Source organism: Equus przewalskii, chromosome 6 (genome assembly GCF_037783145.1).
Source record: "Equus przewalskii isolate Varuska chromosome 6, EquPr2, whole genome shotgun sequence".
Lineage (NCBI taxonomy): Eukaryota > Metazoa > Chordata > Mammalia > Perissodactyla > Equidae > Equus > Equus przewalskii.
The window spans coordinates 46,543,297-46,568,324 of NC_091836.1; the positions used below are offsets into that span (position 1 = coordinate 46,543,297).

The following is a 25,028-nucleotide window of genomic DNA, read 5'->3' on the forward strand; positions in this document are numbered from 1 at the left end:
GTTTTGGTTACTATGGCTTTGTAGTATGTTTTGAAATCAGGGAGTGTCGTACCTCCAGCTTTGTTCCTTTTCTTCAGGATTCCTTTGGTTATTAGGGGTCAGAGCTAATGCTTCTAATAGAGTCCTGTAATGACTATTTTGATTTCTTTTATGGGTGCTTACTTTCCCTTACTTTGAAATCTTCACTGAATAAACACTGTGATAATTAGTTTCCGGCAATTCATGCCTTCCCCACTAGACAGAACAATTTGGTTGATTCTCTCTCCCTCTACCTCAAACACAATGTCAATATTTCAGTCAGACGATGAAAAAAATATTTTTAAAAATACAAACATATATCTTGTCAATGAAAATAATCCATAACCAACCTATAAATCAAAATTGGGATGAGTTTATTATGAGCCAGATCTGAAAGCTAGCCTGGGGCCTGCCTTCCCTAAGGAAGGAAGGGCACCCAAGAAGTGGGTGCACAGAGTGGTTCTATACCATCTTGGAGCAAAGAGGATACATCAGATATGACAGGAATGCTGACACTGATAATAAAGGCACTTTGGGGAGGCTTACTAAGTGTGAGGCACTGCACTCAGCACCACAGGTGGACTGGCTCATTCCTTTTCACCTGCACAGACTTCTAACAGGGAAGCAGCAGCATGATCCTATTTGATAAGAGAGGAAAGTGAGACTTAGGGGAGCTGAGTGACGGGTGTGACTTTACACAGGCAGTCAGGAGGGGGCTCGATTCATCACCAGGCTGCCTGACTCAGACCAAGCTTTGCCACCCAGCACACTTCACCTCTTATTATGAAATTAGGACAAATGGTTCATTGATAGGGATGGACTCCTTTGTGTGAATCATAAACAACTTTGTTCTTCCCCACTAGTCTTATAAAAATCCCCACTGTGGAATAGATTGCCCGTGCCCTTGGTTGAAATCTGGAGATGGTGCCACAGTAATTTAAATCACTTTTTCGTGCCAGAATCCCTTGGTCACTCTCAGGCACAATGACCGTCAGGCCAGCTTGGTACTCAAGGCTTGATAAGTGGTGCATAGGTCCGTACCTGGGATCTGAACCAGAGAACCCCAGGCCTCCCAACATTCAGGCCGCCAAAGCAGAATGTGTGAACTTAACCTCTGTGCCACTGGGCCAGCCCCAGGCTGGATGCTTTCTCCCAAACATGAGGAAAAGACAAGAATATCTGCTCTTGCCACTTCTATCTGACAATGTACTGGAGATTTTAGCTAGAACACTTTTGCAAGGAAAGGAAATACAATGCATTCAGATTGGATAGGAAGATGTAAAAACTATCTTCACTTGCATATGACTTATCTTTTTTTTTTAAAGATTTAAATTTTTCCTTTTGCTCCCCAAGGCCTCCCGGTACATAGTTGTATATTTTCAGTTGTGGGTCCCTCTAGTTGTGGCATGTGGGATGCCACCTCAGCATGGCTTGATGAGCAGGGGGCATGTCTGTGCCCAGCATCTGAACTGGTGAAACTCTGGGCTGCCGAAGCAGAGCCGGCAAACTTAACCACTTGGTCACAGGGCTGGCCCCATATATGACTTATCTTGTGTATAAAAATCTCTAAGGAATCCACTTAAAAATCTGTTAAAACTGATAATTGAGTACAGCACATTTGTATGATACAAGATCAGTATATAAAAATAAATTGCATTTTACATACTGTAATAAACAATCTGATAATGAAATTAACCAAAGAAATCTATTTACAATAGCATCAAAAAGAATAAAATATGAATAAATTTAATAAAAGAAGTAGAAAATAAATACTCTGAAAACAGCAAAACAGCATCAAAAATTAATAAAGATCTATAAGGATGAAATAACTAATGTTGGCAAGGATGTGGAGAAAAGGGAACCCTTGTGTACTGTCAGTGGGAATGTAAATTGGTGCAGCCACTATGGAAAAGAATATGAAGGCTCATCAAAAAATTAAAATAGACCTACCATGTGATTCAGCAATTCTACTTCTGTGTATTTATCCAAAGAAAGCAAAACTGCTAACCCAAAAAGACATATGTTCACTGCATGTGCCCCATGTTCACTGCACCTTTAGTTACAATAGCCAAGATATGGAAACAACCTAAGTGTCCCTTGATGGATAAATGAACAAAGAAATTGTGGTATACGTGTACAACGGAATATTATTCAGTCAAAAAAGGAAGGAAATCTTGCCATTTGTGACAACACGAATGCACCTCAAATGCACACTAACTGAAATGTCAGCCAGAGAAAGACAAACATTGTATGATCTCTTTTATATGTGGAGTCTAAAATAACCCAAAAACCAAACAAACAAAAAAGCCACCAAACTCAGGGATACAGAGAACAGACTTGTAGTTGCCAGAGGTGGTGAGAGGGTTGGAGAAATAGTTGAAGGGGGTCAAAAGGTAAAATGACAGAAGAAAAAAAAGAAAAGAAGTTGTACCGAAAAAAAAATGCATGCTTATGATAATCACATAGTGACACAGAAAAATGATTACATACTTTCATATATTTAAAATTTACAAACTATGCCTCACCGCTATTGGATGGTCATTACTGAATGTGGGTACATGCAAAGGGATGTCAGTTACAGAACTGCAAGCATTCTGAGGTGTGTGGAGAAACATCCTCTTCTAGCCACATTTTCCCTGAAATTAATTTCTAGTAGTAATAACCATTAAACTTTTTTTTATTGCCCAAAATTTGATTTGCATCTTTGGAGATTAAAATTAACGGGGCCAGCCCCGTGGCCGAGAGGTTAAGTTCGCGCGCTCCACTTCGGTGGCCCAGGGTTTCGCCAGTTCGGATCCTGGTCATGAACATGGCACCAGTTCTCGGGCCATGCTGAGGCGGCGTCCCACATAGCACAACCAGAGGCACTCACAACTAGAATATATAACTATGTATTGGAGGACTTTGGGGAGAAAAAGCACGGAAAAAAAAAAAAGATTGGCAACGGTTGTTAGCTCAGGTGCCAATCTTTAGAAAAAAGTAAAGGGATGAGGTTGGGAGGGGATTTGGCTATTTGGACACTGGCGATCTTTAATAAAGATGAGTGAAGGCCTTGGAGTGATGCCATCCCTTTTCTTGCTCTTTATTTCTCCCTAACCAATCGAGGCAAGAAAAAAAAGAGCGAACCCTAAAAAAAACTACTGAAGATCTAAATAATAGGAAGAATATCCCATGTCCATGGATCAGAGAATATAATACTGTTGAGATGGCAATACTTCTCCGAATGATCTAGATTTTCAACACAATCCCTATCAGAATCTTAGTTGACTTCTTTATAGAAATTGGCAATAATTTCTTGATAAAGGCAAAAGAACTTGGATAATATGAACTTCATTGAAATTAATCACTTTTGTGCTTCAAAGGACACCATCAAGAAAGTGAACCCACCCATGGGAACCCCTGTGCACTTCTGGTGGGAATGCAAAATCATGCTGCCATTGTGGAAAACTGTATGACAGTTTTTCAAAAATCACAGAGCGGGTTCATGTGACCCAACAATTCCACTTTTGAGTATATACCCCAAAGATTCAAAACATGGACTCAAACAGATACTTGTACACCTGTATTTATCGGAGCATTATTCATAGTAGCTAAAAAGTGGAAGCAACCTAAGTGTCCATCACGGATGAATGAGTAAACAGAGGGTGGTATACACATAGAACTGAATCTTATTCAGCTTTAAAAAGAAATGAAATTCTGACACATGCTATAACATGGGTGAACCTTGAGGACGTTATGCTAGATGTAACAAGCCAGTCAAAGAAAGACAAAAACTGTATGATCCTACTAATATGAGATACCTAGAGTAGTTGAATTCATACAGACAGCAGAATGGTGGTTGGGGGCTCCGGGGCAAGGGCAACGTGGAGCTGTTCTTTAACATGTACAGAGTTGCAGTTTTGCAGGACGAAGAGTTCTGGAGATTGGTTTCACAATGTCAGTGTACTTCACACTATGAACTATGCACTTAAATATGGACAAGATGTAACTTATATGGAATAAATATCGTAGGTGGTCAAAAGTTACACACTTCCTCTTATAAAATAAATACATCATGGGGATGTAATATACAGGATGGTGACTAGAGTTAACTACTACTAAATTGTATATTAAAATTTGCTGAGAGTAGGTCTTAAAAGTTCTCAAAAAAAAACTATAGCAATGTGTGGTGACGGATGCTAACCAGACTTATTGTGGTACGCCTATATTAAACGAATATAATGTTGCATGTCAATTATATCTCAATTTAAAAAAAAATGAATGCAGTATTGATACATGCTACAACATGGAATTTCTTGAAAAAGTTATACCATGAATGAAGTCAAACACAAAGACCACATGTTAGATAATTCCATTCATATGAAAGTCAACAAGTACGGAAATGTATACGGACAGACAATAGATTAGTGGTTGTCCGGGGCTGGCACTTGGAGGAGCTAGATGGGAAGATAGGGCAGTAGTAGGTTAAGGGTAGAGGGGTTTCTTTTTAGGTGATCGAAATGTTCTGAAATTCACTGTGATAATTGCATGTATCTGTGAATATACCGAAGACCAGTGAGTTGTAGACGTTAAAGGGCTCCACTGTATGGTATGTGTATTGCATCTTCAAAAAAATTGTTTAAAGTGGATAATTCATTAAGAGTATTGCAATGCAAATGAGTTGCAATCCAATCTCTTAAGCATATGACTACCTTCCAGGTACATCCCACATTTACATACCCTTTTCTTGTTTTTTGTTGTATCAGTCCAAATAGGAATTGAATTACCTTAGGGATATTATAGCTTTTACATTTCATAGTTCTTTCAGGATACATTAAAAAAAGGGTCTAAAATAAATTTCCCTCGAGGGTAAAATGTACACCTGAGAATTGAATGAACACACCTCAGATCTTGTGGTTAGACTGAGAAAAGTCCTTGAGCCCAGCTAGGGCTGCGGGCTCCAACTTGCCAGCAGAGCTAAGGGCTTGGGAGGCCGTAGGATTCGTTAAAGTCTGATATGGGGGGGGGGGGGAAGCGCTGGGTGGAAGACTCAAGACTGTCAACCGTCAGAGATCAAAGTAGAACCAGACTAATTGTTGATATGGTGAAGTGACTTTTTAGTATCTGTGTTTGCAAAGGGTCACAGGTCCTGGAGTGGTCTCGCAACATTGCATTTCAATGGAAAAGTCCCCAGAGAGAACAAGGTCCAGCTCCCAGTCAGCTCTGACACAGGATCTCCGTCCCGCTGTCACTCAGGAGCGAGCGGGCGGTGCCTTTTGAATTGTCCAATCAGGGTCGGTTCCCGGGCAGGTGGGCGGGTCAACGCTCCACATCGCTTCCGACTTCCTGTCGCTCCACAGTCCTTCCGATGGCGGCTCGCCTGTTCTCAAAGGCCCCATCTTGCCCCGCTGCGGACTCCGTCGTGCCGTGACCTGTACCGAGTCGTAGGAAGGACTCGGGGGACTCAGGAAACTCAGCAATGGTGAGAGTTCAGCCACGGGCGGAGGACACGGAGGAGTGGCTGGTGGGAAGCGGAGGGGCGGGCACGGCCTCCTGCTGTCCCTTCCAGGGTCAGCAGCCCAAGTCCGCGGCGGCGCCGCTCGGCCCTCAGGCCCCTCCGGCCACAGCGTGGGGGCGGGGCCGGCAGCCGGGTCCCGGGCATCCTGTGGTCCCTGCGCGCGGCGATTTGGGCCGGAGCGTCTCTGGGCCGCTGTGCGGGGCCCGGGGGAGGGCCCGCAGAACAGTCGGGCCTCGGGCTCCGGGGTCCGTGCGCGGAGGGGCTGCGGTCGGTGGGGCCCCAGGGCCTCCTTTCTCCTCAGGGGGGACCTATTTTCTCCTGAGTTTTCTAAGTGTTTGGGGAGCAGGGTCTCCAATCCGCGACCCTGTCCCCCCAGCTCTTCCAGGACTGACAGTAAATCCCTCAATTTCCAGATCCCTCCTCACGTTCCCGAACGCCAGTTTCCGGTCCCCGGTTCACAGCATCGTCATCAAGCACAAACAGACCCAGTATTTTAGTTGTTTATCACTTTTCCGTAGTCAGTGGGCGGCTCTTTTAAGAGGGTTTATTCCTCGTTGGTGGACGTTTTTCTTGAGAGAAAGTAGCGCATCCCCCTGGAGGCGCGTGGTGCGAGCTCCTCCCGCCTCTCCTCCAGGCTGCGACATGGGCGCGGACGTGCAGCTGGCAGTCCTTTGCTGCAGGTTCCTCTTGAGAAACTTTTCCGGGCGATCTGTCCTGTCAGCACCGCCCCTCCCTGGGGTTGTCATCCTGAAAAGATGGGTTCACTTAAATTTGGTCTTAGTTTTTCAATGAATAAAAGTTTACTTAATCAATACAGCTTGAAAAACAATATAAAATAGCTCCAAAGAGGGAGAAAAAGGTAAATTTTGGAAAAAATAAAATATTTCAGTTTTTCATTGCATGATTTAAAAACTTCTTTTCTCCCCTGAGCATGAGAGTAACATTCTGAGGTCTGTTCTTTTATTTTGGGTGAGTTCAAATGGATTTCCACAGTTTAGACTTGCGGACCTGAAGTGTTCAAGTAGGATTAATAGTTGAAAAAAGAATTTTTTGTCATGGACAAAATAGTTATTTAACATCTTTTTTTCTCCAGAATGCAATACATTCTTGTGGGGTTTCCTGTTGAGCCAGCAAAGTGCCATACAATTTTCTTCCCTCATTTCCACATTAAGACTGGTGTGAGTGTTTTAGCTGGACTGTTCAAACACTGGATTTGTGTATTTAAAATATCAGTGATGGTCCAGAAAAACTCCAGTGGGGGCAGAGCCTGAGGGCAGTGAGTCTAAGCTGAGGCCCCCTTGGGCCTGCAGAGGGAAGGCCTTGAAGGCCCAGTTGTCCTTCCTGGGGAGCCTCCCCTGCAGGTGTCCTACTGCTCACACCCCATGGAAGGAGCCTTTATCCTGAGAGGAGCTGCAGAGCCCTGGAAAGCTGGGTGTGCACGTGCTCCTGGGGTGGGGAGTGACACCCTTTCTGAGGTTATCCCTGTGGTTCCCTTGGGCCTGTTTCTAGACATAATTGGAGTTTTGCATCCACAGTGTAGGTGCACTCAGAGAGTAACTCGTTTACACTGAGAAAGTCTGTGAGAGTCAGGAGCTCTGTGTCCTGGATTAGGGCCCATTCATCTGGGGTCCATTTGGGTCAGAACCTTAAACTGGATCCAGCTGAGTTTCCTCACTGTGAGAATGGAGCCTGAGAGAGGGAGCATGTGCACTGTTCCCTGGGGAGAGGAGGGTGTGTGGGGCTCCCAGAGCTCCTTCCTGTGGCTGCTCAGGTGCCCTCCCCTCCTTCTCCAGGGACTGACCCCCTCCAGGGCTCTGTCTCCACCAGGAGAGTCAGGAACACGGGACCTTCTGACCGTGGCTTTCCTTCTGTCCTGTGGGAAGCAGGCTGCTCCTCTGAGCTGATTCCAGTGTTCGTGTTCCTTTCCTTTGGATTCCTTTATCGATGGACTAGTGCAGCCCTTTGGCTCTAGTTTCCCTTAGCACTCGGGCCATGAAACTGTAAGTTGATGGAGAGATAGGAGGTGAGCAAAGCAAGAAAATTTTGGAAACAAATAGAATTTTTGTTCCATTTAGGCAAGAGAAACTCAAGATGTGAGTGAATGTTTTGAAGTTCTCAGGTGCATATTTCATTTTTAGACCAATTTTTGTGTGTGCTTGTCCCTTGAGAAGATAGAAATTTAAAAAGCTAAAGCAGTTGAATTCCTGTTTTAATTAATGTGAGGGAGAATACTGAAAGCTTATGTAAATCTTTGAAAATCCAATACATTTAAGAGGCTAAAGTCAAATCCCTATTGCATTATAATATGCTGCTTATTCTGAAAACACCCCAGTGTGAGATACAGGGGAAGGACATACTGGGATGCCACATGTCCTTGTAGTTAGATATTGGAAAATTTTCATTTTGAATGCTTTATACTTTGTCCTTGTAGTGAGCAGTCAGACTCCACATGTTGGGTGACTGCTCACAGCTTAAGCCTCACCCACCCTCTTCCCCTTGTGCCCCCACCTGGACAAGCTGAGGAGAAGCCTGGGTGCTCTCTCCTCTAGAGCAGGCAGGAGATTCCCACCACCCCAGCCCCTGCCTGTGTGCAGAGCTCTTGCCCCGGCCCCACCCCCAGGCCCAGTGAAGCCCCAGGCCAGGCTCCATTCCTTGCTTTCTGAGCCCTGTCAGAGCTGCTTGAGAGGCCGGCCCTGCCCTCCTCTCAGACCTCTATGATGTGAGTCCTAAGCCTTTTCCTCCCCTCTGTGTGTGTGTTAGTGTGTGTGTATGTGCACTTGCGCGCACACAGTCTCAGCATCAGTGTCAACAAGGAGCCACCCCTCTGCAGGTGACCACGACAGTTGGTGCCCTGAGCAGCATGTCCAGACGTGACCCCACCCCCGTGGGTCTGTCTTCTCTTGCTCTGACTTGCTCCCCGTCTCTGCTGCCTGGTGGCGGCATGCACTGTGGGCTGCTGCTCGCTGGGGAGCTCGTGCTGTGAGCTGTGCTGCCCTGTGTTGCATTGTTGACCCACCAACCTCAGTTCTAGGTTCAGCTGAGCAGAGTTGGCAGTTTCGAGAATTTATGTGCCTTTGTGAGCAGGACTATGGGATTGGGGCCTCCTTGAATGAGTCCTGTTCCAGTGTCTTTGCTGGAATTCCTCTGTGTGTTAGGGTGAAGTTGTGACAGAGGCTGGGTTGGCCCCAACATACTCCAGGGATGGAAGTGACACAGGGTGACCATACCCTGTGCAAGAAGAGGACCCATCACTGGTCACTCCTGAAACAGCTGTCATTTAAAAAGAGAAAGAGAAGAGAGGGGAAGGGAAGCCGGTAGATGGAGGCTGGAGTCCACACTCCTAATGCCAGAGGGCCCACCAGGACTCTCAACTACCTCAGCTGCTGCTCCTGTCCCTGCCTCTACTGTGACAAAGATCCTTCCCCTAGGGTTCTAGGGGACAACACCTATGGCACCCCTGTGGCACAGCAAAGGGATTAGTTCAAACCTGACTTAAGTCCAGGGACCTTAAACTCACTAAAGGACCCAGTTGTCATGAGGGAAGCTCCTAAGCCTGATGGCACTGTTTTGAGGCTCTTGGGTAGAAAAAATATGTAAATACCAGGGTAGACAGGACACTCCTTCCCCCAGTGACCAAGAAAACAAAACAGGGAAGGAACAAAAGAAAAAAGTACTGAAGGAAAGGTCCACAGTTTGCCCCAATTGGAAATCCAGATATACTGCAAGAATTTACATAACAAAACAGATAGAGGTACACTGCTTGAGTTTTGGGCCTCTGCAACATAGTTCTGAATTAATTTTGCGCTCTGATGTAATGCACTAATGCAGAAACCTTCATGCAGATAATCAATACTAGATGTCAAATTGCATTTACACCTGGGATCCGACTAAATTTAAGGAAGGTGCCCCTGATGATCTTAGGGGTGTTAATGAATATACTACAGAGGACAAATGGGACAAATGTTTGATCTTTAGCCATTAGAACTATGGTCTTGCCTAAATTCTCCATGGTCATAACACCCGTTGTCCTAAAATATCCCATAGTGAGCTGGGAAGCCCTGATCCAATGAGCAAGAATTAAAATTAAACGAAGTCTCTGCCACTTACAAATTGACTTGACAAATTGGGACCCAGGGACCTTACCTGCCAAATAAAGTAGTTAACATGGCCGAATGTAAGTTACACAGGGCCTTGAAAGATTGAAAACTGTATAGAAAACCTAGTTAGTGAGGGGTTGATTATTCCCAGTGTTGCTTTTAACAGCCTAATTTGTCCTGTTATTAAACCTGGAAGGAATGACTGACACCTCGGAGTGGTTCACCTCAACTCGAAGCTGTGTTTGCACCACACAGACCTCTATACCCAGTCCCCACAGTGTGGAAATTACTGACCAGAACCAATCAGCAATTGATAAATAGCCTGCTCTCACAGGTTTGGCTAAGTCTGTTCTGTCCAGTCCTGTGTCCACAGCCTCTCAGCTGCACTTGGCCTTCCCCTCTGAAGGGACGTGATGCCCCTTTACTGGGTTGTCCTCATGGATCTTCCACAGCTGTGCCCTCCCACAGTCATTGCAGGCAGGGTCTGAATTGCATCCTGGTGTGTCCAAGAACACAGGTATGATGTTACATTATTGACATCTCCTCTGAGGGCATTCAGGACAAATATTGAAAAAAGGAGTTCACAAAAACTGGATGGGACATTGCCACACATATAATGTGAGGCCCTGACAACTTTGTTAAACTTCTGGAAATTATTTGATAAGCTGAGACCTCCTTCTCTGACACCATGAAGAAATAGTTATTGTTCCTTTCAACACACACAACATCTAGTTGGTTCTTTTGATGTTTGGGAGGGAATATGTTCATTGTTTACAAGTTGTACTGGAGCCCATTTGTGTTGTTACTTGTAAATTTGCCACCTTGAATGGGCACCCCCAGTACCAAAGGCTGGAGACTCAAATTGTCTTACAGCCAACACTCCTGTTAGTGCCCTCAGAGACTCCTTCACTATAGAGGCCTCAGTGACCATCTGTCATGCCTCCTGGGGTACCCATGATGGCTTTAAGTTGTCCATGGGCTTCTGATGCAAGAACCAGCCCTAGGCCCCACACTATATGCCGTTAGAGCTGCAATGACCTCTACTTATGGGGCTCTCCTGACAGTAGATGGCTCTGAGCGTGGGACCCTCTATCCAGCAACCCATTCTGACTTGGGACCTGGAAACAGCCCTCCAAGGGCTCAGCATGGCTACTGAGACACCCTGGAGACATGATGGAGCCAAACCTGGGCCCTCTGGGATATCTCCTGCCTGCAGGAGGGGGTAGTCTTCCCTGTCCTCGGTCCTATGCCAGGTGCCATGGTGTTGGAGGAGGTCACCCCTTTCCCACACCCCCAGGCTCCCTGGGGACATCTTTAGGATTCCCTGAGTGAAAAGCAGTGGGAGTTCATCAACTTAAGGATGACATCACCACATTTCTATAGATGGAGCTCAGGCACATTTGCTTCTTTTCATGTCTTAATTGGGGCATCTCCGATGAAGGACTAGACCCAAGGGTCATCACACTGACCGTACATCAAGCAGTCATCTTAGCACTGACCAGCAGTTGGCTACAGCTGCAGACATTACAGACTCTGGACGATTCCCTGAGAGTTGCCCCTTTGTGGTAAAAGGACTCAGGGAATCTCTTGCCTCACAGTTACCTGCAATATAAATCAAAGTTAATCTTGTTTAAACACTAATGAAGGCCACACACAAAGCCTTTCCAGGACATTCTTCCACGTGGGAGTTCCACACACTCCTGATAGTAACAAAGGCACGCATTTCACGTCTCAGAATATACAGTGCTGGGCTCTTAACAAGGTATTCAGTGGAAGTTTCTTCTCTCTTCCAAGTCTCGGGGTGCAGGCATCATAGAGCAACATTATGGCTTATTGAAATAAGTTTAAGTTAGTTGAATGAAAGATGGTCTGTTTCTGTCATCAGTCAGTCATCGGGGTGAATGTTAATGTGTCTGTCTTTGTCTTTTTTTTTTCTAGTAGACTTTACTTTTTTTTAAGAGCAGTTTTAGCTTTACAGAAAACTTGATTGGAAAGTACAGAGATTTCCCCCATAACCCCTCTGCCTCCACACAGTTTGCCCTATATTTTGTATCTTGTGTTCCTGTCATACTTTTGTTGCATTTGAGGAGCCAGTTTGATGCATGAACGCTCATAGTTTACGTTAGTGTTGACTGTGTTGTACAATCTCTGGGCTTTGGCTAATGTCAAATGATATGTCTCCATCATTTCTGTGTCATATGGAACACTTGCACTGTCCTAAAAATCTCCTGTGCTCCATCTATTCATTCTTCCTCCCTCCCACCCCAAATCCCTGGCAACATATGACCTTTCAGTGTCTTATATTTGATATTTTCCAGAATGTCACATGCTTGGAATCATACAGTTTGTAGCCTTGTCATATTGGCTTCTTTCACTTAGCAATATGATTTTAAGGTTTCTCCATGTCTTTTTGGCTTGATAACCTCATTTCTGTTCATCACTGAAGAATGTTTTACCCTATCGATGCACCAGTGATTGTTTATCCACTCGTCTGTTGAGGTTATCTTGGTTGCATCTAGGTCTTGACAGTTTTTTATAAAGCTCCTATAAACGTTAGTATGCAGGGTTTTTGTGAACATCAGTTTTCAACTCATTTGGATAAGTTTGAACAACATGGTTGCTTCATTGTAGAGTAAGTGTAGGCTTACTTTGAAGAAACTGCCTTTCTTTCAGAGTAGACATTCCATTCTCCATTCTCACCAGCAATGAATGAGGGTTCCTGGTGCTCCCCATCTTCACTATTGTTCAGTGTTCTTGGTGTTTTTAATTTTAGCCATCGTAATAAGTGTCTGGTGATACCTCATTCTTCTTCTATTTGCAATTTCCTAGTGACACATAATTTTGAGCATGTTTTCATGTGGTCTTTCCCATCTGTATATCATTACTGAAGTGTGTGTTCAGGTCTTTTGCCCATTTTTAACTGGGTTGTTTGTCTTCTTTTTGTTGACTTTTAGGAGTTCTTTGGATATTTAGGTATCAGTGCTTTATCGGATAAGTGATTTCCAGGGATTATCTGTCAGTGTGTGACTTGTGTTCTCATTCTCTTACACTGTGTTTCACTGAGCACAAGCTTTTCATTTTAATGAGGTCAAACGTATTTTTTTCTATCTTGGATCTTGCTTTTGGTATTGTATCTAAAAATTAGTCCCCAAATCCAAGGTCACCTAGATTTTCTCCTGTGTTATCTTTTAGGAGAATTGTGGTTTTACATTTTATCCTAAGATCTATAATTCATTTTCAGTTAATTTTTGTGAAAAGTGTAAAATCTGTGTCTAGGTTCTTTTTTTTAGCATGTGAATTTGGTCTGTGGTTTTCTGGCATTGTTTGTTGAAAAGACTGTGTTTTCCCATGGACTTGCCTTTGGTCCTTTGTCAAAGATGAGTTCATTATATGTATGTGGATCTGTAGGAGACAATTGACTTTTGTATATTAACATTTTATCTTTCATCCTTCCTCTGCTCTCATCTTAGTTCAAGCCGTCTTTGTTATTGGAGATTCTTTAAGATTTTCTCCATGGACAATCTTGTGCCACAAGGACAGTTTTATCTCTTCCCAATCTGTGTACCTTTTATTTCCTTTTTGTGTCTAATTGCATTAGCTAATTATTCCAGTACAGGTTGACTAGGAGTGGTGAGAGGGCACATCCTTGCCTTCTTCCTGATGTTACTGGAAAGCATCATTCCTTCAGTGTAGTGCACTAACATTAAACAAGAGCCCAGTTGATGTGGAGGGAGGTGTGGGCTGAGGGGAAGCATTCTCTAGTCCAGTGATTGGGTCTCAGTCTTTTAGTGAGCCTGTGTCACTGGCCTTGACTTCCTGTGATATAATAAGAAAGATATTTGGTCTTTGTCCTCAGTTCTTAGCAAAAACCTCTTGATGCCCTTGGAATTTCTTGAGTGGTAAGGGTGATAGAGTGTCTTTTGTTTTAATGAAGCACTCTTGGCCAGCTCCTAGATGGCTTCAGGATGGGGGTTGCACGCCAAACACCAAGCCTTGATTAGAGGCTTGGGACTCTCAGCCCAAGCTCCCAGCCTCTGGGGAGAGGAGAGGGGCTGGAGACTGAGTTAATTGCCAATTGCTAATGATTTAATAAATTGTGCTCATGTAATGCAACCTCCATCAGAACCCTTACAGACAGAATTCAGAGCGTTTCTGGGCTGGTGAACACATGCAGGTGCCGGGATGGTGGAGCATCAGAGAGGATGTGGAATCTCTGCAGCCGCGTCCACCTCCACTCCCCTCACCCATGCCACTGCCCTACTTTGCCTTATTCCTCTCTCTCTTTTGTCTGTTCCTGAGTTGTACCTTTTATAGTAAATCAATAATAGTAATTAAAGTGCTTTGCTGAGGTTTCAGAATTGTTTCAGTAAATTTCCAAATGTAATGAGGTGTTGAGAGAGTCTATGAACCTGTAGATGGCTGAGTGGAAGTGCTGGCAGCCTGGGCATTTGTGGTTGGCGTCTAAAGAAGGGGCGGTTTGTGGGACTGAGCTCTTAACCTCTGGAGTCTGATGTGAACTCTGGGTGGTTAGTGTTAGGATTGAACCGAACTGTTGCACACCTCTTTGGTGGTGTAGAGTTAGAGAAGTGGCATTGGAACAGATACCACATATCTGCTGTCAGGAGGGAAAAAACATCCCCATCACCTTCACAATTGCCCCACCTCTGAGAGCAGAAAAGGCTAGAAGAGACTCAAGTTGGCTCTTCCCTCCTCCAGGTCAGTTAGGCTCTGGCAAAATCCCACTCAGTTATGCTCTTGTGAAATAGATTGTTTTTAGGACATGCCTGGCTAAGAACAGAATATTTTGGGTATATTTTTAAATGGTTACTTTTTGTCTCTCTTTCTAACTGAAGAGGCAGTGGTTTACCCAGTGACCTCAATTCTCTGATGAAAGAGTTGCTGATTTCAAGTTTCTTGGCTTTTTCTTCTGAGGACTGGAACCCAGCTTTAAGCTCCTTACATCACAGACCAGGGACCTGAGGTCTCTGACTCCTTTTTTTCCCCAGTTGTTTTAGAAAAAATTCACATACACTACTGTATAAATTTAGGGTGTACAACATGATGGTTTGATTTACACATATTGTGAAATGATTACCACAGTAGTTCAGCTAACATCCTTCTTCTCATATAGATGCAATAAAAAGAAAAGAAAGAAGAAAAGAATAAAGAAAAAATTTTTTCTTTGTGATGAGAACTCTTAGGATTTGCTCTCTTAACAGCTTTCCTATGTATCATGCATCAGTGTTAGCTATAGCTGTCACGTTGTACTTTACATGCCTAGTCCTTAATTATCTTATAACAGGAAGTTTGTGTCCTGACCACCTTTCCCCGACTACCGCCCCCCATCCCTTACCTCTGGTAATCACAAGTCTGATTTCTGTTTCTATGAGGTGTTGCTTTTTTTTAGGATTCCACATATGAATGAGATCATTAAGTATTTGCCTTTCTGTGTCTGACATATTTCATTTAGCATAATGCTTCGAGTTTCATTCATGTTTTTGCAAATGGTAGGATTTCCTTACTTTTTATGGCTAATACTCCATTGTGGATATATATATGTACCACAACTTCTGTATCCATTCATCATTGATGGATGTGTATCTTCTCTATGGCAGGCAGAGGCCTCAGTGAGTGAGAATGCCTTCATCAATCATTGTCTTCCCACCATCCACTACATCTTAAACACTGTGTTGGGGGCACTGCTTGGGTGTGGATGCAAACAATAGACAGCTATACCGAAAGTCCTGCATTCTTGGGATTACCAGCAGTGGTTCCCCATAGAGATAAAGGCATAGACAGATTTCATCTTCATTTTAGCCATGGTTAAAGGTTTTACTGCATGTGCTATTTAATCACGATCCAGATACATGGGTATCTGGAACTCATGACTTCCATTGCTTTGGGCCATGGGTATTGGTGGTATTTCTGTTTCTGTTTAACATCACTTGAAAGGATTTGAATTTGCCTTTGATTCAGCATATTATTTTGCTGCTGTTCAGACTGAGTGACACAACTTGTACCCCGCAAGACCTTCGAGTTTCTCCCAGTGTGAGGAAGGGTTCTGGTCATCTACACGGTTGTAGCCCATCACGTATTTTCCTAGGAGTAGAATGATATTTGTGCAAGATCAATATGATTTCCTGGTTAAAATACCAAAAAGACTATGAATGTTTAGAGGGTAATGATGCAAGCAATAATTCTGAGCTGTAGACAGACACACAGAATCATTTTGAGTAATATCCTGTGTTGTGGCAAAGGAGGTAAATTTGACATTCTTAATCTGGGGGATTTTCTATGCCTTTTTATAAGAGGAGTAGCTGGGAGGTTTTTGTTTCAATGATGAACAAAGCCCCAAAGCCCATTTTTGCTGTTTTCATGGATCATTTCCATATGTTTACATTTCCAGGAGATGTTATAGAAGACATGGTAAAATGTGCCAGCTTTTGTTTCATTGAACAACAATGGAAATCCAAACTTTTTATTTATTTATTTATTTATTTATTTATTTTGCTGAAGAAGATTTGCTCTGCAAATCTAACATCTGCTGTCAATCTTCCTCTCTTTCCTATGTGGATTGCTGCGACAGCATGGCTGCTGATGAGTGGTGTAGGCTTGCACCTGGGATCGGAGCCTGTGAACCTGGTCTACCGAAGTGGAGCATGCTGAGCTTAATCACTAGACCACAGGGTGTGCCCCATTCCTTTTTTCGTTTTTCAGTGCTAGCTTATGTTATTTTAGCAGTATAGAGATTATGTGATTTTATAATTGTTAGTATCTCATTTGATCTCCTGCTCCCATGAGGCAGATGAAGAAAGTTAAGCTTGGGGTCTTTCACACATTCACATAACTCATAACAGGAGAATGACTTAGTTTTGAAGGCATAATGTGTACCCGCTCCTGGGCAATGTCAAAAATTTCAAACTCACAAGAACACTGTAAGGTTTGCGTAATTATGCCCTTTTACAAATGTGGCATCAGGGTTTCCAAATGGGACCTGTAACCTGTTCCACTTCTATGACGTTCTGGAAAAGAGAAAAGTACAGGAACCTAAACACATCAGTTCTTAAGGGTGGCAGGGTTCAGTACAAATGGGCACCATGAGAGTGTTCCTTTGGGGTGATGGAGTGTTCTCCATCCTGATGGTGGTGTAACTATACATTTGTGAAAACTCCCAACTACTCTTAAAATAGTATGTGTACAGGCCTAAAACAATTAATAGAAAGCAACACAAATGTTTTCACATGCTAGGATAATTTTAAACTCTCCTGAACTTTGGTTGCTACGTGTGCAACACCTCCTTCCACCACCTTGGGTTCCTTCTTAGGAAGAAGTGGCAGGACTGGGGAAGAAGGACATAGGTCACTATAGACTGTTCCTGGTACCCAGTCTGAAGTTAGAAAGCTCCCTGTAGGGCTACACCTGCCCTCGTGTCATTCACATAACTGGTGAGAAAGTGACAGAGCTCCCGGCCTCCGTCCTTGAGTTGACACCAGGTTTCCTGGGTCATGTCCTGGGAATGCGGTGGTCTGAAACATAAAGAGGCATCTGACACATCTCCACGTGGGATCTGCCTGGGCGCATCCTAATCTAACCCTTGGGCATCAACATCCTGTCTTCCCAGAGCAGCTCTTGAGGCCGTTTCCACCTCTTGAGTTTCCCATCTCAAGCCTACTGTGTGCCTCCTTGCTGGGAAACATGTTTAAATGCAACACCTGTCCCACTCTGGAAGTGTTCTCTGTTACACCCCAGGTGACTGTGAGGTGAGGCAGTTGCAGAACCCAGAACCCATGTCATGAGGCACAGGCCCCTGGAGCACAGTACTCCCCACTGTCACGTAAACATCATCTCTGCACCAACAAGCACAGTTTCACAATAGTCTCAATACCACCAATAATGTCAAAGAGATGCCCTCCCTTGTCCAAGCTCTGGGAGTCCCTCAGGTGCCCGGCTGTACCTAAATCACTCTACCTGAGATCTCTGGAACATTCCGCCCTGCAGTTTCAGTGCCTGATGGGCCCACCACGGCTGGCTTCTTCACCTCAGGACCCGCCTGCAGAGTGAATTGAGTCATACCTACCAAGCAGAGTTCCAGCCCCGAGCCTGTGGGGAATGGTCATCTCAGCCAGACCCTCTGTAGTCATGGGGTCCCCTCCCTTCACATGGCTCCCAGATTGCAAAGGGTAACACACCAAAGTAAGTGGTGGGAAAAGACAGGTTTCCCACCTCTTCTGGAGTTGCCTGGCACAGGAAGTAGTATCCCCTGGTCCTTTGTCAGAGCCTGCGTCCACTGTTTCCTGAACAGAAGAGGCAGAAATGAGCCAAGCCACATCCCTACATGCTCTTGCAACAACTTCTGGTGCTTTCCTGGGTCCCCAGGGTGATGTCTCTGTGGTGGGAGACCTGGGGTCTGAGGTCCTGAGGCCTCCATGCCCATCAGCAAACATTCCAGGGTGGGGCAGTGATCACAGCCTCAGGGAGGATGGCCACAGGTGGACACATGCGAGCTTTGTGTGCAGGTGAGTAGGTGATGGATGGACCTCAGTGGGTGATAGCTCCCAGACTGTGGAGACCACAGTGGAGGACATGGCAGCCGGGTGAGGATGCACAGATGTTTGTTGTCTGCACTGAGCTTCCACTGGGAAAGCAGAGTGAGGAAGAGGCACGTGGTGAGGGGCATGTTTCTGGAAGTGATCATAGCAGCGTGAGGGGCTGGAACATGGTGATCACTGCAGCCATCAGGGGCCCTGACTCTCCCTCCTCAGGGCCTGGGCTGTGTGTCTCTGGGCCATTATCTCTGAGGATCTGTGACTTTGTGTGTCTGTGTGTGGGTGTGTGCACATGTGTGTCCGGTGAGAAAGCCTGTATGATTTTGTCTGTCTAGGGGGCTGTGTGTGTATGTCCTTAAAATCTGGGATGCTGTTATGTCATTTGGTGCCTAAGTGTCATTTGGTGCCCTAGTAGCCCCTCCCTCACCATGTTGAATTGAGCTGACATAAGCAGACAAATCCTTGTCTTCTTTCTGATTGTATTAATCGTGTGATTTATTTTCTGACTCTTAAGATGTTCTCACATCTTGGGTGGCCTCTCAGACATAGGGTGACCCTGCCCCTCCCAGGGGCACCTCATTCCACGTTGGCGGTGGACAACTTGTCTGGAGCAGGCCTCTCATGTGCATACGGCCCGATCCAGTGCCCTGTCCCTACACACCTCCTTATCTGCCTCTCACACGCTAGACAGTATTCCCCACCCAAAACCCACCCAGGGCCAGGAACCAGATGACTGAGGACTGTCTCTAGGCCCCAGAGGCTGCTGGGATTGTTCAAAGCAGCCAGTCCTGAGCTGCTTACTCTGCCCTGACTCACATTTCCTGTGGACCCAAATGAAGGCTGTGGCCTAGGTTTGTGTCCCCCTCCTGATTCTGCCTCCTGAGCAACCCTCAAGCAGCCCCTGGGAGCTTCCTGGAGTGATGTGCCCCTTATCTTGGGAAATGTAAGTAATAAACTTATTTCAATGACATTGGCCTGTCCATGTTAGCACTTAGTCACCTCCATAAATTAAAATCTCAGAGGTACAAATTGGACACTGATCCTGAGGAGAAAGTGTTCAGTGAAGATGGTGGAGCCACCGTGGGAGGACGGAGTGAGGTCTGTGGGAATGTGAGTCCACAGCAGAGCTGATGTTTCCCAAGGAGGCTGCAGCAGGGGACATGGGGGCTGAGCGAGGAGATGCTCACCTTTGGTCCCCTCACTGAGCTCACAATAGAAAAGCAAAGTGACAAAGGGACAGTTCATGATGAGGGAGTTTCTGGATGCATCTATAGCAGTGAGAGGGTCTGGAACGTCATGATGTCAGCTGTTTTGGACCCTGACTGCCATCCAGTCTCCCATGTTGTGTTTTTTGTAGAGATGTCCTGTTTGTACTGTGTGGTGTCAGGAAGGGTGAAATCCCTTCCCCATCTGGAGGGGCTGAGACCCCCTCTTTGGGGATTGGTTTGGGAGCTGGGAGGCAGCCCTCTATCAGGTGGTATGGGAGTGAGAACAATGCACTTTGTGAAGATCTGGGCGTGTCATGAGGTTTGGGTAAATCTTCTGTATGTATTTGTGTGTGTGTCTCTCTCTCTGAGCCCCAATATGCAAGAAGTGCTAGTGTGACAGGGCTTTTGGTGGGTGTTTTGGTGAACGGAGCAGAGCAAACATGCTTGTTTGCTCTAAAGCTGACATTTTAGGAGAGAAGAAGGAAGATATATAAGTAAAATTATACCATATGTCTAATGATTGGCCCTAAAGAGTAAAGAACAGTGGGGAGGAGTGCAGAGGGCCTGGGCTCTGTGTGTCTATGGGAACATCTGTGTGTCTCTGAGCCATTAACTCTGAGGGTTTGTGAGTTTGTGTGTCTGTGTCTGTGTGTGTCCTCCTATATGTGCCATGACAAAGCATGTGTGATTTTGTAAGTCTGTCTGTGGAGCTATGTGTGTCTGTCCTTTGAATTCTGGAGTGGTTGGTTTTCCCATGTTCTTGCCTAACTGCCCTGGTAGCGCCTTTCTCACCACGGTGGGTGGAGCTGGTGAGAGCAGACATCTGTGTCTTCTCTCTGATCTGAGAGAGAAAGCCCACAGTCCTTCACCATCAAGAGTGATGTCAGCTGTGGGTTCTTCACTGATGCTTTATTTCAGGGTGAGGGAGTTGACTGAGGGAGTTTCTCCTAGTTTATTGGGTGTTTTCCTTGTGAAGGGGCATTGAACTTAGTCTAATGCTTGTTTGTATCTATTGAGATGGTCCTGTAGTTTTTGACCTTGATTCTATTAATGATTTATGTTAATTCGTTTTCGGATGCAAAGCCAACATTTCTTTCGTGAGTTAAATCCCATGTGGTCATGTTGTTTAGGGCATTTTATATATTGCTGGATTCAGTGTATTAGTATTTTGTTCAGGCTTTTTTCATGTATATTAAAAAGACGTATTGTGTACTATATTATAATGTGGTATATAGTATAAAATTGTCTAATGCTGTATATAGTGTGTTTCTTTGTGTATATATAAAGAGAATGTAGAATGTAGTATATACATATGGATATATATAAAGTTTACTTGGTATATTGTCTGTATATAGTATGCGTAGTGTATGGTATAGTATTATACATAATTAGTATGTATTATATATGTAGAATATGTTATATAATTAACATATAATTAGTTTTGTAGTCTATAGTATAGTTACACTTTTATAGATAGTATTACAGTCTTTATAAGTCTGAAGCATAGTGGGCATCATTACCATGTCTGTCCACAGAATTATTTAAATAAGCCATTCACATCCTTCCCTGGGAACATGGGGGCCCCTCACTGTCCTGATACCCTGTTTGTTTTCTCTTCTGAGTGCCACTGAGGTGTGGGTGTGAGTTTCAGAAATTGTAACTAATTATCAGCCTGAGGGTTGAAGTGAGGCTCTGCGGTTTGATGTTCAGTAAGTCCAGAGACATGTGTGATCTTCTTATGTATTTGAATAATTATGAGCAAGATTCTCCCAGAGAATCTTCTCCCAAAAGGGTGACCTTGGATAAGGAGCTGATGTTCTTGTTGCCAGGCAGCTGGACCATTGGCAGTGAGCTAAAAGTCTGTAAAAATGTGAAGATGAGGTGGACTCTCGGCCAGGGCATGTTCTAGCATGATTGCCTGGAGTTTGGCTACTCCTGCCGACCCTTAGGGCCGTCTTTGATCAGGGACGGCATGGTTAGGGACAGCAGCAGCAAGTCTTCAGTCTTCTCCATCACACATGCTGGTGGGACACCACCATTGCTATGAAAATAGGTGCAGGATTTATTTTTACATAAACAAGAAAGCAAAGAACCTTCACAATGTAAGCCACGTGGCCTTTGCATATCAAAGGGAAGAAAGAAAAATATGTATGTTAAATTGCTTCCTTGTACATAAATGCTGAAAGACAGGAAATGAATTACATTGTGTCTCCATGGGCATGTGGAGTCTCGATGCCAATGCTAGAAGACATGCTAGGAGCAGCCTTTGGGCATAGCTCCAAATCTCAGTCCAAGTTTTTGAAACCTGATATTCACAATAAACAATTCATGATAAACAAAAAAATTTGTATTAACCATATTTTATTCTTAATAGTTTAAAAAAGCAAAAATTCAGCCGACTAAGTTTTAAAGATCTAATTTGCTTTGTCAAGCAATTCATCAGTTGGGCAGCATGCCAGCTAGCAAGTAGAGACGAGCTCCAAAGTGCTGCAGAAAGGGAAGGGTTTTAAAGGTAGGACAAGGAAGTCATAAACGGAAGAAAAGATTATTCTGGGCAACGTTACCTCCCTTTGGGGACAAAAGGGTCTTATTAGGTGGATGACCTCATCTTCCTTTGGAGGATTGAGGGATCATGTGGCAGATTGCCTCACTGGTGCTGACCAGAAAATCCTACACTGATTACATTCCCGGGGAAGGTTGAAATTGCAGTTAGGGTAGGTGTTAAGCCCTGGTTTGGTGCCCTGGGACTAGCAAAAGTTGTTCCATTTTAGGCCTGTGGTTTTCTTTTTGACAATAGTTTGTAATCAAATGACCAATGTATTTTTAATGGGAAGCCACATCCTTATGTATTAATCCTCTAAGCAATTTTATGTGTGTGTGTGAGGAAGATTGGCCCTGTGCTAACATCTCTTGCCAATCCTCCCCTTTTTGCTTGAGGAAGATTGTTGCTGAGCTAACACCTTGCCAGTCTTCCTCTACTTTGCATGTGGGATGCTGCCACAGCATGGCTTGATGAGCAGTGTGTAGGTCTGTGCCCGGGATCCAAACCCGTGAACCCCGGGCTGCTGAAGCACGGAACATGTGAACTTAACCGCTATGCCACCAAGTCAGCCCCTGTAAACAATTTTTTGAACTGTGCAATACGTTTTTACAACCATAAAAAATTAATTTTCTCAATTCTGTCTATAAAATGACAAGTGATATTACAGCCTGTAGTGCCATTGTATGTCAATCTGGAGAGGGTTGCTGATACAGTCAGTGTATTAAGTGCACTAGGCTGGCATAATAATATGAGGAGCTCCACAGACACATTCCCCAGTGAAACTGGAGGAAATTATTTTAAAACAACCATGCGAAGCCTCTGGAAATTGTCCTAAAGGCAAACAGCAAATGAAGTAATCTATTTAAGAAAATCCATAGAAATTCAGTGAGAAAGGAGAGTGTGTGGGATTTGAACCATGTCTGCTCCCTCCCTGCTCTCAGCTCAGCAGGTGAGCCCTCCTCTCCACAGCGCTGCCCCCCGAACCAGAAGACAAGGTTCTCCCTCCCTAAGCTTCCAGAAGTGGGGCTTTTCCCCAGGAGGAGCAGGACTTCAACATTACCCATCCTGCCTGCAGCTACCTGTTGCTGAATTTCAGTCCCTCATTGGTTCATGTGAAATGTGGGGACCCCTTCTTGCACCAGCCCCTCCTCCTGGTGCAGAGGCTCTGCTGTGCTCATGCTGTGCTGAGAATGCCGGGTCCTGATCCCTCTTTCCCCAGCTCATGAGGTGACTGTAACATGAGACAATCAAGAGGACTCCGGCTGCTGTCTTTCCACTGCACTGATCACTCAGCCCCTAGATTGGGATTGTCACCCAGAGAGAGGCTTCCTCATGTCCCCACCACAGCTCCAGAGTCCTGGCACACAGATTTTACTTGAACACAGGGCAGACTTGAGCCGTAAAACACGGAGCTCTTAATTCCTCCCCAAAGAATTAAGTTGACCAGCAAAACATCATGAAATGTTCAAGTCTAAGGGCACTTTCAAGAAAGTAGAGAATGAGGTGAAAGGCAATTAGTTGATTTCCAAATTTTTTTTTTTTTATATAAGATTGGCACCTGGGCTAACAACTGTTGCCAACCTTTTTTCTTTTTTTTTTCTTTTTCTGCTTTATTCCGCCCTCCTCCCCCCGCGCCCCCCCCCGCCCCCCCCTCCCCGTACATAGTTGTATATCTTAGTTGCAGGTCCTTCTAGTTGTGGGATGTGGGACGCCGCCTCAATGTGGCCTGATGAGTGGTGCCATGTCCGCGCCCAGGATCCGAACCCTGGGCCGCTGCAGCGGAGCGCACGAACTTAACCACTTGGCCACGGAGCCGGCCCCTGATTTCCAAATTTAGTGAAGCTACAGCTTAGACTGTAGGCTGACTAGTTTTCTGGAAAGAACCAGGGAATTAGACTGATGAGAGGACACTTACAAGCAACAGAACAAATCAAACAGTGACTTCACAAAGTGTCTCCACAAAGGAGCCAGAATTTCACTGGAGTATTTGATAGAGCAAGTTAAGGCAGGACCTTGATGAAAATAGTAGAGCAATCAGCCAGCAGTTAATCCACTGTAACCATGGAGTGTGTCCGTGAAGGAGCAAGAGAGCCCTCCAATGCCACTGCCTCATGACAGTAGACGCACCCAAAGCCATGCCGGTGCTAGGAGCTACATCAGAGGTTTCGCTCTGTGTGGAGGACATAGATTTAGCTAAGCTAATCCTCCCAGTCACTGAGCAAGAAAATAAGCTAATAACAATAAAAAATCCTAGAAGGAAGGAGACCAGTACCCACAGTTGCTATAATATATTACCTAAGATGTCTGGTTTGCATCAAAAATATGAGACCTGCAAAGATACTGGAATGTAGGAACCATACACTGGGGAGAAAAACAGCAATTGAAAAATTTACCCAACTTTTACAGGAGAACCCAGTAACATCAACAGGTGACATCTCAGCAGCAAAAAGGAAGATCAGGAGGCAGAGGGATAACATATTCAAAGTGCACGAAGAAAAAACCTGTTAACCAAGAATCCTATATGCACCAAAACTACCTTGTAAAATGTAAAGATGAAATAAAGACTTTCTCAGATAAAGAAAAACTGAGAAAATCTATTAATAGCCAACTGTCTTACGAGATTACTGAAGGAGTTCTTCACTTTCAAACCAAGTGACCCAGGATGGTAATTGATATCAACATAAAGAAACAAAAACACCAGTAAAGGTAATTATGTAAATATGGAAGACAGAATAAATACCAATTTTCTCCTTTCTTCTCTTAGCTGATATCAAAGGAATTGTATAAAATACTATATATTTAATGTGCTGTTGTGCTTATTAAATGTAGAAATGTAGTATTTGTGTAATTTGTTTCTCATTAAAAGCACAAAGGGTTGGTGCAAATGTGTGTTGGGCTAAACAAGTGAGTACAGATGGAAAAGAAATGAGTGTAACAATGTATTATTGAGTTGTCATTCATAGATATAATCTGCGTAACGATAATACCACAAAAATGGCAAAAGGGAATATAGTTATCTGTGATTAAAATTCTGTGTATCACTGGAATTAAGCTACTATAAAACTGAAGTTCAGGGGCCAGCCCTGTGGCGCAGCAGTTAAGTGTGCACGTTCCTCTGGG

At 44.4% G+C, this 25,028-nt stretch overlaps 2 protein-coding genes across 4 annotated transcripts in view; one reads left to right on the forward strand and one right to left on the reverse strand.

The window, feature by feature from the left end:
• LOC103542102 (zinc finger protein 791-like) overlaps positions 1-25,028 on the reverse strand; it is a 257,519-nt gene that overhangs the window by 90,785 nt on the left and 141,706 nt on the right. The window lies entirely within an intron of this gene.
• Positions 5,310-25,028, forward strand: part of LOC103540368 (zinc finger protein 709-like) — a 36,773-nt gene continuing 17,054 nt past the window's right edge. The window contains exon 1 of one of the 3 annotated variants that reach the window (XM_008506915.2): positions 5,310-5,479. In XM_008506915.2, coding sequence (XP_008505137.2) covers positions 5,477-5,479 — 3 coding nt within the window. In that variant the 5' untranslated portion in view covers positions 5,310-5,476. Of the gene's footprint in view, positions 5,480-24,314; positions 24,615-25,028 lie in introns of those variants that run through there. The other 2 variants (XM_070625429.1, XM_070625428.1) reach the window with 2 other exon arrangements.